The sequence below is a fragment of the Artemia franciscana genome, chromosome 5, assembly GCF_032884065.1.
Source record: "Artemia franciscana chromosome 5, ASM3288406v1, whole genome shotgun sequence".
Classification (NCBI taxonomy): Eukaryota; Metazoa; Arthropoda; class Branchiopoda; order Anostraca; family Artemiidae; genus Artemia; species Artemia franciscana.
Window position 1 is genome coordinate 30,702,833 of NC_088867.1, and position 17,234 is coordinate 30,720,066.

At 37.2% G+C, this 17,234-nt stretch overlaps 1 protein-coding gene across 2 annotated transcripts in view; it reads left to right on the forward strand.

The window, feature by feature from the left end:
• The window catches only part of LOC136027250 (uncharacterized), a 67,267-nt gene that overhangs the window by 1,545 nt on the left and 48,488 nt on the right, over positions 1–17,234 (forward strand). For both annotated transcript variants that reach the window (XM_065704322.1, XM_065704321.1), the window contains exon 2: positions 11,940–12,102. In XM_065704322.1, coding sequence (XP_065560394.1) covers positions 11,940–12,102 — 163 coding nt within the window. The remainder of the gene's footprint in view (positions 1–11,939; positions 12,103–17,234) is intronic.

Below are 17,234 nucleotides of genomic sequence, written 5' to 3' on the forward strand. Positions count from 1 at the left end.
AGGTTTTAAAGATATGCAAATACGTATCCTAAATTTTGAAAAAAAACAAAAAACATTGGTATGGCTCAGAATTCTACTTAAATAACAGAAGTTGCATTTTCAGAACTAAAGGCAGAGAAAAAGCAACTGGTAACTAAAAATTAAGGTAAAATGTTGTTTTGTCAAAATTTCTATAGGTATAGACCTGTCATGTAGGCGAATTTCAGGGCCCTCTAGATGGAGAAGGAGTGGAGGTGGGTACTTTAAAATACCTTCCTGGCACATACTTTAGCATGTAGACCCAATCCTGAAAGTTTCATTTTCCCAACATAACCCCTTTCCGATATAGCCAAAAGTCACTAAACTAGGATTTTACCCTACCCCGGATTTAAATGTTTCAATTTAAAAAAACATCCAAAGTAAGAATTAAAATGAAACAAACAAGATATAATTCTTCATAATACGAAAATCAACTGCTACAACAACAAATATCAAATGACGTCTATTCGTGAAAATTAAGGAAGAGGTATGTTTTCTAATTATTTCTGTGAAAATTACAATAAGCGCAATCATCCCAAAACTTTCACCATTGGAACTATATTACATATATAGTGGTTGAAAGGTAAAACGCAACACGTATCAACACAAGCATACAACACACGCACGCAAAAACGTATACCAATAAACCTAGTGCATTGGGTGGCACCCATGCCACCAATGATAAAAATAATTATAGTTATTCTAAGACTCAAGCGATTTCAGTTTTCAGTAAAGTGCTAGTTTTTATAATTTTTCTGTTATTGGAAAACATCATTTTATTTGAGCTGGTTTTGCCGATCTATCATGCGTAATTTACGAAGCAATAATTGTTATTCATTCTTAAGTTCCAACTTCGCTCTTTACTTTTGTAAGAATTTTTAGTAATTAATTTTTGCTTAAAATGTAAATCTTGAAAAAAAAAACAACTTTAACATAGACGACAAAGCTAAAGAAGTCAATAAGTTTTTTTACTGTCAAAATTGAATATCAAAAATAGGTTTTACTTCCTGCTTTTCTCAAACCTACCCATAGGGTATGTGTAAATTTGTCATATAAATAAAGCCAGAGGGTATGTTGTCCCCGGTACGTTTGAAAATATACACAGGAATTTTTTATAAGTGCGCAGGAATAAACCAAATTAATAAATACAAATGAATAAAGAGCGTTTTTTTCATAACGCTCGTTCTCGGCTAAAGCATTTTTATTTTTCAGCCACTAAGGAGGTTGGGAAGAGTATGTAAGAGGGGGGATTTCGAAAATCCAACATAGGGCTTTTAACCACGGAGATATGTAATGAAGCCCTCGCTATTCTTCCCAGACTCTCCATTCTAGATACGGCACCAAAAGACGCCCTTTTAGTGCTGTTTGGAATTTTATGATAGAGTTAAAAAAAAACTAATTTATAAAAGACACGTAGGTGGAAGTAGTGGCTTTGAAGCGAGAAATATATCATATCCCTAAGAGCTTGAACTAGCCTGCTAATCCTGGTTAAGAAAAAAACAAGAGCCAAGAGCTCATATGACACTTGTGACGAGGTCAGAACCTAAAATTAGACTCGCTACTAGAGTTATTGATTTTGCTGTTCTTTGTCTATTGAAAATTGTTACATAGATAAACTTGCAAATACGGTGTTCATGCAGTCTCTTCTTGTTCAATATTGTAACGTTTGTCCCACCAAGTTTCATCCTGATCTCTCCATTTTAAGCGTTCTCCAGGATTTCCGGTTTCCCCCTCTAACTCACTCCAATGTCATCGGATCTGGTCGGGATTTAAAATAAGAGCTCTAAAACACGAGGTCCTTCTAAATATCAAATTCCATTACGATCCGATACCCTGTAGTGACTATTTATAATTTAATCTGGTCTGGTCCCTGATAAGCCTGCCAACTTTCATCGTCCTAGCTTATTTGGAAGTGTCCGAACTAGCAAAACCAGGACCGACTCTTGGCTCTTCCGGCCTCGTCAAAAGCGCCATATGAGCTCTTAGCTTTTGTTTTTTAAAACGCATGTTTGAACCTCCAACTACTATGGATCGTTGTTTGCTATTTACTAGGTTGCTGCTGTTGTTTCATTAATTCAGAATCTATGCAAAAAGTCAAGCTAGAAAGTCAAATATGATAAAAATAACAAAAGCATAATAGGATAAGAAGTTTTGCTGGTCAAATACATTAAAAGTCCGTGATAAATGGATGAAAACAAAAATATTCAGGTGGTTGTCAAAATATAAACAAGATACTAAATTAAAAGAATATATCGATTGAAATGGGGTAAAAATATTCAAAAGGTGGGTAAACAATTTAAGATGGCGTTAAACGTTATCATTGGAAATGAGGTGCTTACGTAATTATAGTAACCACACTAAAGAAGTGAAGTTAGGTTAATCGTAATGAAATATACCGAAATATGATGAAAATATAATACTTTAGTAACAAAATTATGGAAACTACAACAGAGATTAATGGAAGGCAGGCCGCCCAGAACGCATCATATTAAATACCTAACCTAGCCAACTCTATGTATTAAATATTTAATTAAAACATACCAGCATAGTAGTTTATCTCACTTAGAGAAACTGGCTTTACTCAGGTCAAGAACTTGAGTGTGGTCGCTATAACACATAAGTGCCGGAAATGATTATATGTTTATAAATTCAATGATTGGATTAATGTTTATAGGTTTAGCTGTGGCAGAAGCATGGGAGTTATATAAAGCTTTGGCGGTAAAGTTGATATAAAGGACCTCGGGTCTTTTGTAAAGGATGTTTCCGAAAAAATTATCTTGTTTATAAGAAGACCAAACTTCTAGAACACATATATAATTAACTTGTTTCTGTGTGTAGGTTATTTTTTACCATTGCTAATTGTGAAAACATAGTTCAGACATTATTGTCCGTAATCGGTATAAAAAATAGGCTCTTAGGCTAATTAATTAAAAAGCAACTTTCCAATAAAGAAGTGTTTCTAATAAATATCAAGAAGTCATATTAATTTTGAGACCAGCAGAACTAAATTTCTATAATAATTCAAACTTAAAACAAATGAATATTGCTAATAAAGAGTAAATGAAACCCAAAACGAACAGACATTTAACAAACAATAATGACAAAGAACATACAACAGGTACTAATGTAAATAAATAAATAAATCTTAAAAGGTGTAAAATTTAAATTAAATATTCAAATGAAACGTAAAACAGAGTAATAAAGAGTAACTGAAACCCACAACGAAAAAATTAAATAAACAATCATAAGAAACAAAAATCTCACAGGTATCAATATAAATGAAAAAATAAATCTTAAAACAAATAAAACTTAAATTGAATATTCTAACGAAACTTAAAACGAGATAAATGCCAAAAGGGCATATAGGGTTCACATGGAATGGACGGTCACATAAACTTCATATGGGGCGTGTTTGATTTGAAATTGGAAGTTATAATGCCCTTTTTAACAGTCAAAGTGATCTGAGATCAACCATCACCCCCCCCCTACCTCCACATTCATCATTTCACTTAACACGTCCAGTCAAAATTTGGAGATTGTCTATTGGAGATTGTCAGATTAAAATTGTCCGTTCATTGAGAAAATTCAAATGAACATGCACTGTCTTTTTAATATACATGCTGATATTTATTCCTTAAAATCTTAATTAATTTTTGATTGCTTAAGGTTATAAAGTGAAGACATTTAAAACAATTTTTTCAGTAAAGTGCAAATGGTAAATGTTACTTTCGTTCCAAGTGCTCTAAAGTGCGTATTACTGCGTATTGCAAGATTCTGATGATCGCATGTTGCTTCTTTGTCAAACAGTTCGTGGTAACGAACTGTAGTAAGGAGCGACCCGGCTCAATAGAAAACGAAACTGTAAAAATCGGAATCTTGATACTAAAAAATACATCAAAAGAAATAAGTTTCATCAAATATAGTCTTTGTCATCAAAAGTTACGAGCCTGAGAAAATTTACCTTATTTTAGAATATAGGAGGAAACATTCCCTAAAAGTTATAGAATCTTAACGAAAATCACACCATCGCATTCAACGTATCAGAGAACCCTACTGTAAAAGTTTCAAGCTCCAATCTACAACAAGAGCTAAGAGCACATATGACACTTGTGACGAGGCAAGAAGAGCTAAGAGCCAAGAGCTCATATGGTATGAGCTCTAACAAAATTCTAAGAATCAATATATTGGTTTAAAAGGAAAATCAGAAGCTTAATGCCGGTCGGGATTTAATATAAGAGGTCCGAGTCACGATGTCCTTCTAAATATCAAAATTCATTAAGATCCAATCACCCACTCGTAAGTTATAAATACGTCATTTTTCTAATTTTTCCTCTCCCTTTAGCCCCCCAGATGGTCGAATCTGGGAAAACAACTTTAGCAAGTCAATTTGTGCAGCTCCCTGACACGCCTACCAATTTTCATCGTTCTAGCACGTCCAGAAGCACCAAACTCGCCAAAGCACTGAACCCCTTCCCCCAACTCCCCCAAAGAGAGCGAACCCAGTACGGTTACGCAAATCACGTATCTACGACATTTGCTTATTCTATCCACCAGTTTCATCCAGAAGTTCCAAAAGCTTTGAGACATGAATTCCTTCTAAATATCAAAATTCATTAAGATCCAGTCACCCGTTCTTAAGTTAAAAATACTTCAATTTTTCTAATTTTTCCAAATTAACACCCCCCAGATCCTCCAAAGAGAACAGATCCGTTCTAATTATGTCAATCACGTATCTAGAACTTGTGCTTATTCTTCCAATCAAGTTTCATCCCGATCTCTCCACTCTAAGCGTTTTCCAAGATTTCTGTTTCCCTCCTCCAACCCCCTATGTCTCCGGATCCAATTCGAGTCGAAAATGGAGCATCTGAGACATAAGATCCTTCTATATATCAAGTTTCATTAAGATCCGATCACCTATTCGTAAGATAAAAATACCCCAATGTTCACATTTTCCAAGAATTCCGGTTTCCCCCTTCAACTCCTCCAATGTCACAGGATCTGGTCGGAATTTAAAATAAGAGCTTTAAAGCACAAGATTCTTTTAAAAATCAAATTTCATTAATGTCTGATCAGCCGTTGGTAAGTTACAAATACCTAATTTTTCCGAATTCCCCCCCAACTCCACCAAAGAGAGCGAAGCCGGTCCGGTCATGTCAGTCACGTATCTTAGACTTGTTTTATTCTCCCCACCCAGTTTCATCCTGATCTCTCAACTTTAAGTGTTTTCTAAGATTTCCGGTCCCTTCCCCCAAACTGCCCCCCCCCAAATGACGCTGGATCTGGTTGAGATTTAAAATAAGAGATCTGAGTTACGACGTCCTTCTAAATATGAAGTTTCATGAAGATCAGATTACTCTTTCGTAAGTTAAAAAAACTTCATTTTTTCTAATTTTTCAGAAATAACCCTCCCCTCTCCAAATTCTCCCAAATTTAGCGGATGTCAATCACGTATCTAAGACTTCTGCTTATTGCTCCCACCAAGTTTCATCCCGATCCCTTCACTCTAAGTGTTTTCCGTGATTTTAGGTCCCCCAAAACTCCCCCCAGTGTCACCAGATCTGGTCGGGATTTAAAATAAGAGCTTTGAGTCACGATATCCTTCTAAACATCAAACTTCATTGAGATCCAGTCACCCGTTCGTAAGGTAAAAATACCTAATTTTTTTTAATTTTTCAGAATTAACCCCCCCCCAGCTACCCCAAAGAGAGCGGATCTGTTCCGGTTATGTCAATCATGTATCTAGGACTTGTGCTTATTTTTCCCACCAGGTTTCATCCCGATCCCTACACTCTAAGTATTTTCCAAGATTTTAGGTTCCCCCTCCCAACTCCCTCCCCTCCAATGTCACCAGATCCGGTCGGGATTTAAAATAAGAGCTTTGAGACAAAATATTCTTCCAAACATCAAATTTCATTAAGATCTGATCAACTATTCGTATGTTAAAAATACTTCATTTCTTCCGAATTAACCGCCCCCCCCCAGATAGCCAAATCGGGAAAAAGACTATTTCTAATTTAATCTGGTCCGGTCCCTGATATGGTTGCCAAATTTTATCGTCCTAGCCTACCTGGAAGCGCCTAAAGTAGCAAAACCGGGACGAACAGACAGACCGACAGACAGAATTTAAAATAAGAGCTTTGAGGCACGATATCCTTCCAAACATTAGATTTCATTAAGATCTGATTAACCGTTCGTAATTTAAAAATACTTCATTTTTTTCTATTTTTTTCCGAATGAACGCCCCCCCCCCCCAGATGGTCAAATCGGGAAAACGACTATTTCTAATTTGATTCGGTTAATTCGGAAGAAATGAAGTATTTTTAACTTACGAACGGTTGATCAGATCTTAAAGAAATTTGATGTTTGGAAGGATATCGTGCATCAGAGCTCTTATTTTAAATCCCGACCGGATCTGGTGACACTAGGGGGAGTTGGTAAGTTTTCCAAAATCTTGGAAAACTCTTAGAGTGGAAAGATCGGGATGAAACTTGGTGGGAAAAATAAGCAGAAGTCCTAGATACATGATTGACATAACCAGAATGGATCCGCTCTCTTCGGGGTAGTTAGGGGGGGGGGGGTTAATACTAAAAAATATATTAAAAATGAGGTATTTTTACTTACGAACGGGTGATCGGATTTCAAGTGAAATTTGGTATTTAGAAGGATATTGTGTCTCACAGCTCTTGTTTTAAATCCCGACTGGAGCTGGTGAAATTGGTGGGAGTTTGGGTGGGGGGCCTAAAATCATGAAAAACGCTTAGAGGGGAGGGATCGGGATGAAACTTGGTGGGAAAATAAAGCGGAAGTCTTAGATACGTGATTGACATAATTGGAACGGATCTGTTCTCTTTGGAGGAGCTGAGGGGTGTTAATTTGGAAAAATTAGAAAAATTGAAGTATTTTTAACTTGAGGGGGTTATTGAGCTCTATTGAGGGGGGGGGGCAATTCTGAAAAATTAGAAAAAATGACGTATTTTTAACTTATGAAGGAGTGATCGGATCTTCATGAAACTTCACATTTAAAAGGACCTCGTAACTCAGATCTCTTATTTTAAATCTCAACCGGATACAGTGCCATTGGGGGTGGTGGTGGGGGGACCGGAAATCTTAGAAAATACTTAAAGCGGAGAGATCAGGATGAAACTGGATGGGAAGAATAAAAACAAGTCTAAGATACGTGACTGACATAACCGGACCGGATCCACTCTCTTTGGTGGTTGGGGGGGGGGTACTTCTGAAAAATGAGGTATTTATAACTTACGAACGGGTGACCAGATCTTAATGAAATTTGATATTTAAAAGAATCTTGTGCTTTAACGCTCTTACTTTAAATTCCGACCAGATCCTGTGACGTTGGAGAAAGCTGGAGGGGGAAACCGGAATTCTTGGAAAACGTGAAAACTGGGGTATTTTTATCTTACGAATAGGTGATCGGGTCTTAATGAAACTTGATATATAGAAGGATCTTATGTCTCAGATGCTCCATTTTCGACTCGAATTGGATCCGGGGACATAGGGGGTTGGAGGAGGGAAACAGAAATCTTGGAAAACGCTTAGAGTGGAGAGATCGGGATGAAACCTGATTGGAAGAATAAGCACAATTTCTAGATACGTTATTGACACAATTGGAACGGATCCGTTCTCTTTGGAGGATCTGGGGGGTGTTAATTTGGAAAAATTAGAAAAATTGAGGTACTTTTTACTTAAGAACGGGTGACCGGATCTTAATGAATTTTGATATTTAGAAGGAATTCATGTCTCAGAGCTCTTATTTCAAATCCCAACCAGATCTGTTGACATTGGGGGGAGCTGGAGGGGGAAATCGGAAATCTCGGAAAACGCTTAGAGTGGAGGAATCTGGATGAAACTTGGTGGATAGAATGAGCAAATGTCGTAGATACGTGATTTACGTAACCGTACTGGATTCGCTATCTTTGGGGGAGTTGGGGGGAGGGGTTCAGTGCTCTGGCGAGTTTGGTGCTTCTGGACGTGCTAGGACGATGAAAATTGGTAGGCGTGTCAGGGAGTTGCACGGATTGACTTGATAAAGTCGTTTTCCCAGATTCGACCATCTGGGGGGCTAAAGGGAGAGGAAAAAATTAGAAAAAATTAGGCATTTATAACTTACGAGTGGGTGATCGGATCTTAATGAATTTTGATATTTAGAAGGACATCGTGACTCAGAGCTCTTATTTTAAATCCCGATCGGCATTAAGCCTCTTATTTTCCTTTTAAATCAATCTATTGTTTCTTAGAATTTTGTTAGAGCTCATACCATATGAGCTCTTGGCTCTTAGCTCTTCTGGCCTCGTCACAAGTGCCATATGAGCTCTTAGCTCTTGTTATTTAGTTCAATATCACGCTCTACGTGACCTGAAAGTTTTTAGATTATACGCCAAACCGTTCTCAAGATATTACATATACGCTATTTTGACAACCTATTGTCTCTTGACTTGGTTCAGTATCCCCCTCAACATGCCTTGGAGGTTTCAACTTTTTACCCATAGGTGAGATTTTGCAGATACACCCTTGATAATATGAATTTATTTAGTATCTTTTGATTTAATTCAATATCCCTCTCAACATGTCCTGAAATTTTCAGCTTAATACCCTGAAACTTTCCTAAAGTATTGCATAAAACGTCCTTTGGACAACCTGGATTTACGTTTGGTCTTTTGATTGAATTTAAAATCCTTCTCGACGGGCCACAAAAGTTTTCACTCTATACCCTAACTGTTCCTGAGATATTTCAGATACGCCCTTTTAACAGCATGAATAGACATAGTGTGCTTCGATTTTCATTATCCTCCTCAACATGCCGTGGAGGTTGTAATTTCATACTTTTAGCCGTTCTCGACATGCTGCAGATATGCCCTTTAGAGAACCTGGATGCACATGGTGTCAATTGATTTAGTTTAGCATCCCTCACTGTTCCCTGAAAGTTTTGACTCAGTTCTTGTTTCCGCTCCTGAAATATTGTATATGCATCGTTTGGACAACGTTGATGCAGATAGTGTCTTTTGACTCAGTTGAATATCCTTTGAAAGTGTCAGCTTAATATTGCCTAATAAGCTGTTCCTGAGATATTTTAGATACGTCCTTTTGACGTCATGTGTACACAAATTGTCTTTTGATTTCAGCATGTTCTGAAAATTTCTACTCAATACCCTTGATAGCTGCTCAGATATTCCAGGCACGTCCTTTTGACATCTTGCATGCATATATTGTCTTACTTTTTATTTAATCATCCACCTCGATATTTCTTTAAATTTCACCTTAATACCCTTCTTTCACTATACTTTTGAAATTAACATATCGGCATATGATGTAAATAGTTTCTCTTCACTCTATATCTCCAGGGTCTTTATGACAAATATATTTGGAGGAGCTGCAAGTCATATTTGGCAGAGGAGTATTTTAATTCTACTTAACTTGTGTAAAAATGGCAAAGTTCAAACTTTGATTGTTAGTGTTCCAAATGTTTTATTAATCATATTGTTTTTTTTAAATTAAATTCTTTAGATTTATGTGCAAAATATATAAAACATATTCATTTTCATATTCAAATAATATGAAAAAAACTTCGTTTTCTTAAAGAGTTAAAGAGGCTGCGTCCCAAAGTCGAACCTTAAAACGTGCAGGAATTAGGAGAGGCAGTTGGGGGGCTGCCGCCCCCCAAACCCCCCACTTTTAAAGACTCTTTTGTACAGGTTTTTTGTTGAAGGGGGCGCCCGCCCCCCTAACCCCCCGCTCTTGGCTTCGGAAAGGTCCTCTTTTAATTAACAAAAAATTGAAATGAATGAATAATGGAATAACTTCGAAAAATGTTAAATACAAAAGGACAGGAGAACCATTGCGCCGAAACTAGTAATTAGTAACAATGAAGTCCCCCCACAACAAAAAACCTGTACAAAAGAGTCTGTAAAAGCGGGGAGTTTGGGGGGCGGCAGCCCCCCAACTGCCTCTCCTAATTCCTGTACGTTTTAAGGTTCGACTTTGGGACGCAGCCTCTTTAACTCTTTAAGAAAACGAAGTTTTTTTCATATTATTTCTGTACGTTTTTCTACAATCCATGGTGGATGTAATTTAATAATTCCTGTACGAATGTTGATATTCGTAACTTTTAAGAATTTCAAAAATTCTTGATAAGAATTTCAAGGATAAGGATTTTTCGAATTTCAAAAATTCGACGCGGAATTCTCCGAGTAATTTTCCTGGAAAGTTTCTTTGGGAAATCTTAACCCCCCGATATTCTAGCTTAGATTCCTGTACGTTTTAAGGTTCGACTTTGGGACGCAGCCTCTTTAACTCTTTAAGAAAACGAAGTTTTTTTCATATTTTGTGAAAAAAAACCGCCCGATAAGGGACTTGAACCCTTGACCCAAGGATTAAAAGTCCCACACTCTACCGACTAAGCTAACCACCTGCATGTGTGAAATATAACTTTTAAATAACTTTTAAAAATTTCAAATTAACATGGGCTCTTATGGATAAATGGGTTAATTAAGTGGCTAATGCGTGGTTTCTGGAAAACAGGGAAGGAGTTATCGGATCGAGCTGAAATTTCGCGGATAAGCTCCTGGGCCGTAGGGGACCTTAACTTGTGAATTTCAGCCCGATCGGATAACGTTAAAGGGGGGGGGGGGGGGGGTTGGGGGGTCGAAACTTTCGGGGGTTAAGATTTTCCTACGAAACTTTCAAGGGCACTTACTCGGAGAATTCCGCATCGAATGAGTCTTCGTACACCCAGATCCGATGTCGGCTGTGACCTGTAGGCGTCGAGAAAAAAAAAGAATATGAAAATTAAGTGGCTATGCGTGGTTTCTGGAAAACAGGGAAGGAGTTATCGGATCGAGCTGAAATTTCGCGGATAAGCTCCTGGGCCCTAGGGGACCTTAACTTGTGAATTTCAGCCCGATCGGACAACGTTAAAGGGGGGCTGGGGTTGGTGGGTCGAAACTTTCGGCCAGATTTTCCCCATGAAGGAAAAGTCGGAGGGGGATGAAATTTGGCAGGTTTCTTAGTTGGAGCTCGGGATACGAAATGCATCCCTCCCCATCCCTCTGCGACCACTGGAACCGAAGATCGCTTAACATTGTCGTGGTTCGCCTCTTTATAGAGGCACGAGTGTGCCTCCTTGATATATTTGGAGGAGCTGCAAATCATATTTGGCAGAGGAGTATTTTAATTCTACTTAACTTGGGTAAGAATGGCAAAGTTCAAACTTTGATCCTTAGTGTTCCAAATGTTTTATTAATCATATTGTTTTTTTTTTAAATTAAATTCTTTAGATTTATGTGCAAAATATATAAAACATATTCATTTGTTTTCCTAACAGAGACCTTAGACTGTTTGGTTGGGTAAAGTGAAAGGAGCAAGTTGTCATACGAGAAGACATCTAATATTTTTATTTCTTTCTGTTTGGATGTTTTCTCCAAAACAGGCTCGGTAGGTCTCTTTTAAGTAGATGTTTGATATTTTCTGTGTACCTAAAATTGATTGCGAGAGCAAACACAATTTATGAAATTCTGGAATTCCAGTTGATGAGCTACTGGAGTCATTTAGAGGCAAATTTTGCTAAGTTCTTTAAAAAGTGAGACAATTCTAAAAGAAAGACCAATTGATCCTTTCTGGGAGGACGGAAAAGAGAAATTGGTGCTTATTTTAATTGCATTGCAGCAAGTAAGGCTGCTGGAAGGATTTTTAGGCGATGGCTTCTGAGTGGTTTATTTTTGCCAAGAAAAAAATATGTAACCAATTTAGCTATTGGGTAGCGGTAATATTTCCTTCTGGCTTAAACTTATTCTTTTCCTTCTTCACTTAACCATGATTCTCGTTTTTTATTTTTTGTGGCCCACTCTGAGGGTTGGAATTCTTTCTATTTTGCTAGACAAAGAGTAAACTGCCTCTAATTTTTGCAGCGCAGGTGGCTTAGTGACGGCTGTTGCTCCAGTGGTTGTGCAGTGTAAAGGAAAATGGGTTGGCTGGACAGGAAATTTCTATGGCCCAAACGAAGAACCAGATTACATTCCAGAAGCTGATATAAATGACAAAACCCCTACTGCCGGAATTAAAGCTGATCAGGTTAGTTTTTCAAATTAATTGAAAAAAAACTTTCCACAAAATAAGCTTCCCGAATAATAGTAAAAAGCTACGTAAAACAGAAGGCGTGCAGAAATAAATTAAAGTAATTTTTTAACAAAAAAAACAACCATAAATCACTATCAATAAATAAGTGAAACCCAAAAAGACCAGAAATTACTCTAAATAACGAAGTCAAACTCAGAACGAGCAGAAACTATTACAAAGATGAATATGGCTAATGCCCGTTTCGCTTCCAAAAACCAGATGATAATTTCTAATTCAAGGAAAAAAATTTATTTCGAGCTATAGAGACAACGTTTAAAAATTTATTTTGTTTTGAGTAAAGTGCAAATTATAAACTGGTCTTTAGATAGCACGGGAGGAGTTACGTTTTCTCTTAGCGATAGTTTCTGCTCGTTTTGAGTTTGACATTTTTTTTCAAATTCTGTTTGTTTCGGGTTTTACTCATTTATTAAAAGTGATTTATGGTAGTTCTATGCTAGAAAAATTATTTGACTGTATTTCTGTCTTTTTTTCCAGGAACAGTTGAATACTAAAATGGAAAGTTTAAAATTCGACAATGTAGAAAATGGATGGGATAATTTTAGGAAAATAGTCGTTCAAAGTCGTTGATTGTTTCTTAAGGAAGAAAGTTAGAAACACAGATAGGAATTTTAGAGAAAATACTTTATATTTAATAGAGAGGAAAAGGGGCCTGTACAAGAATTATATGATAAATCCTATAAAAATAAAGAGTTATAGAAAGATGGAGAAGGAAAGAGTTAAAGAAAGATGGACAGAACATTTTGAGAATGTGCCAAACCGTGATAGAGTTACAGAAAAAGATGTAGCAAAAAATGAAAAAATTTGAGACACTTCAGATGTGAAGAAGATTGATATTGTAAGGAAGAATTAGTAGTAACAGTACGAAAAGGATAAAAAAAAATAGTCAGACCTCGGGTGCTGATAGCGTGGTAAATGAGTTTCTTAAATATGGTGGTTGTGAGGTCGGAGATAAGTTACTGAAGATTGTGAATACTATCTATGAAAAAGGGGAAGTACCTAGCGATTCTAGGTACGAAAACTCTAATTAAACACCTCCATAAGAAAGGTGATAAGAATGACTGTCGTAATTATAGAGGCATTAGCCCTGTTTTCTCTAGGAGGTAAATTGCTTAGTGTGTTGGTACATCTCAGATTTAGAGATGCTGTAGATAAAGTTTCAAGGGAAGAGCGGTGTGCTTTTAGGAAGGGTAGAGGGTGCGTCGACAAAGAGATGCTGTAAAGCTTTAAGAGAACAAGACCAGGTCATTTCTACGATATTGTTGGTGCACCCTTTTGACAACCTGCATGCAGATGGCGTATTGCAATTCAGCTCAGCTTCCCTCCTAAATATTCCTCGAAAATTTCAGCGTCGTGTACTTAGCCATAGTTGTAATAGCAGTAAAAATAGTAGTAGTAGCAGTACTAGTTGTACTAGTTGTAGGACTAGTAGTGGAATTCAGTAATAGCACTAGTACTAGTAGCAGCAGTAGTATTAAAATGTTACCTTTTGGTCAGTTTAACATCCCCCACATCAACCCCTGAAAGTTTCAATTTAGTATAATTAGTCATTGCTATGATATTGTCGATATGTCCTTTTGACGACCTATAAATCAAAATTGTGTTATATTTTAGTTGAGCTCCCCCGCAACGATTACTGAAATATTCATCTTAATACTCTTTGCGTTACTGGTAGTTGCAATAGAAGTAGTAGTGGGAATAGTTGCTGTAGTAGTAGCAGCAGTAAAGTAGTAGTAGTAGTAGCGTACACATATTGCATTTTAGTCAATTGACCTCCCCTTTAACCATTCCCTGAAAGTTCTAACTTAATTTTCTTATCCCTGCGTGATATACGCCTTTCTCACAATCTACACGCACATAGCGTGTTTTGATTTAGTATTCTCTCAAATTTTCAACAGCATACCCCTTGTCAAAATAGTACTAGTATTAGTAGTAGGAGTAATAGTAGCAGTAGTGTTGTTGTATTAGTAGTAGTAGTAACAGTAGTGGCACCACCATTAATAGCAATGGTGGCATGCTCATGTTGCCTTTTGGCCAGTTGAACATCTCGCACATGTAAGTTTCCCTGCCCTGTAAGTTTCAGCTTGATACGGTAAGCTACCCCAAAGATGTAGCTGATACTTGCTTATGACAATCTGTATGTAAGCAGTGTTTTCTGATTTAGTTCAACTTTCCCCTCAACATATCCTTAAATTTTCATTACAATAGCGTTGGCCTTGGTAATAGTCGGTGCAGAAGTAGTAGTTTTGGTGGTAATACTAGTAGTTGTAGTGATAATAGCGTGCAAATAGTGCCTTTTGGTCAATTCCCCTTTAAGTATTCCTTGAAAATTTCAACCTAATACCCTAATCCATTCCTGAGATGGGCCCTTTCAATCTGCATGCATATGGTGTCTGTTGATCTAATTTAAATTTTCCCTCTATATTCTTTCAAATTTTCCACTTCATACCCTTGATCTTAAAAGTACTAGGATCACAGTAGTAGTGGTAGTAGAAGGAACAGTAGTAGCAGAAGTAAGTGTATTAGTAGTCGTAGTAACGGTAGTTGCCGTAGTGTTTATAAGAGTAGAAGTATGCACATATTGCCTTTTGGCCGGTTGAATATTCCCTCATGATAGCTCGATACGGCAAGCTGTTACAAAGATGTTGCTGATACGTCCTTTTCACAATCTGTTTGCGCATAGTATGTTTTGATTTAGTTCAAATTTCCCCTCGTTATTTGCTAAAATTTTTATTTCAATATCCTCAGGCTTGGTAATACTTGCTACAGAAGCAGTAGTTTCTTTTAAGTTCCAAATTAATACACTAAGTCATTGCTGAGTTTCATCCTTTTGACAGCTCGTATGCACTCAACATGTTTTGGTTTACATCTACATTTGAAATCTGACATGTTTTAGCTTACATCTGAAAGGTTCACTTGAATTTCCTCAATTTGAATTTCCTGAATTTCCTGGACTATAAATGTAAAAGATGAATCTTAATTTTAATTGTTTGTTTTGAGGGGTGGTTGTTCTCCTTATGTTTAAGGTAACCCTGGAGATACTTGGAAAAAGGAACGAAAATTCAAGAGAACAGCCAAATTCTATCAGATGAAAGTAAAGAGCCATATTAAAACTTCAATCGAATAGAAATTATTCCGTGTATGAGGGAATCTGTTCTCTCCTCGAGTCTCAATTCTATGCTAAACTTTGATTTTCTGCTCAAATTCTGCAAGAACGACTGCTCAAATACAAGGGACATTGAATCAGATTAAGAAGTATTTTGAAAATACTATAAAACAAGTGCTAAGAACTCACATGGCACTTGTGACGAGGTCGGAAGACCCAAGAGCTCATAGGGCATGAGTTCTAGCAAATTTCTAAGAATCAATGGATTAATTTAAAAGGAAAATCAAAACCGGTCGGGATTTAAAATAAGAGCTCTGAGACATGAGGTCCTTCTAAATATCAAAATTCATTAAGATCTGATCACCCACTCGTAAGTTAAAAATACCTGATTTTTTCTAATATTTTCCCTCCCTTCAGCCCCCCAGATGGTCGAATCGGGGTAAACGACTTTATCAAGTCAATTTGTGCAGGCCCCTGACACGCCTACCAATTTTCTTTGTCCTAGCACGGCCAGAAGCACCAAACTCGCCAAGGCACTGCCCCCTTAACTCCACCAAAGAGATCGGATCCAGCCCGGTTACGTCTATTACGTATCTACAACATTTGCTTATTCTACCCACCAAGTTTCATCCTGATCTCTCCACTCTAAGCGTTTTCTAAGATTTCCAGTTTCCCCCTCCAACTCCCCCCAATGTCTCCAGATCTAGTCGGGATTTAAAATAAAAGCTCCGAGACATGAGTTCCTTCTAAATATCAAATTTCATTAAGATACGGTTACCCACTCTTAAGTTAAAAATACCTCAGTTTTTCTAATTTTCCGAATTAACACCCCCTCCAACTCCCCTAAAGAGAGTGAATTCAGACCGGTTATGTCAATCACGTATCTAGGACTTACGTTTATTCTTCCCACAAAGCTTCATCCTAATCTCTCCGCTTTAAGCGTTTTTCAAGATTTCCGGTCCCCCCAACTCCCCTCAATGACAATGGATCCGGTCGGGATATAAATTAAGAGATCTGAGTTACGAGCTCTTTCTCAATATGAAATTTCATTAAGATCTGATCACTCTTTCGCAAGTTAAAAATGCCTCATTTTTTCTAATTTTTCAGAATTAACCCTCCCCCCAACTCCCCCAAAGAGATCAGATCCGTTCCGGTTGTGTCAATCACGTATCTAGGACTTGTGCTTATTTTTACCACCAAGTTTCATCCTGATCCCTCCACTCTAAGCGTTTTCAAAGATTTTAGGTTTCCCCCTCCAACTCCCCCAATGTCACCGGATCCAGCTTAGGATTTAAAATAAGAGCTCTGAGACACGATATCCTTCTAAGTATTACATTTCATTAAGATCCGATTACCCGTTCGTAAGTTGAAAATACCTCATGTTTTCTAATTTTTCCGAATTAACCTTCCCCCCACTCCCTCACAGACGTTTGAATTGGGGAAACGACTGTTTCTAATTTAATCTAGTCTGGTCCCTGATACGCTAGCCAAATTTCATCTTCCATGCTTATCTGAAAGTGCCTAAACTAGCGAAGCCGGGACCGACAGACAGACCGACAGAATTTGCGATCGCTAGATGTCACTTGGTAAATACCAATTGCCATAACTACAGTGTACAAAGTAAAGGGTCGAGAAGGTGGCATCCCTCTCATAGACAGAACATTTTTTCAGTTTATGGTTTACTGTCACTGTTTACTTTCACCCCATTCAATAAAAATTGTTCTTTATCATTAGTTTATTTTTCACTTGAGCTCAATTTAGATCAGGACACTTTAGTATATGAAAATTGTCGTTTCTCGTTGAAAATTATTGCTTACTATACTAGATTGAGAAGTCAGCGGGTCAAATTTTTCTTATATACAGTAATATTAGATGCATATTTATGTGATTATAAGCACGACAATGTGTGCCTAAAAACTATTTTTGAGGCTTTTATCCTCTCCCTTATATAAACAGAATCATT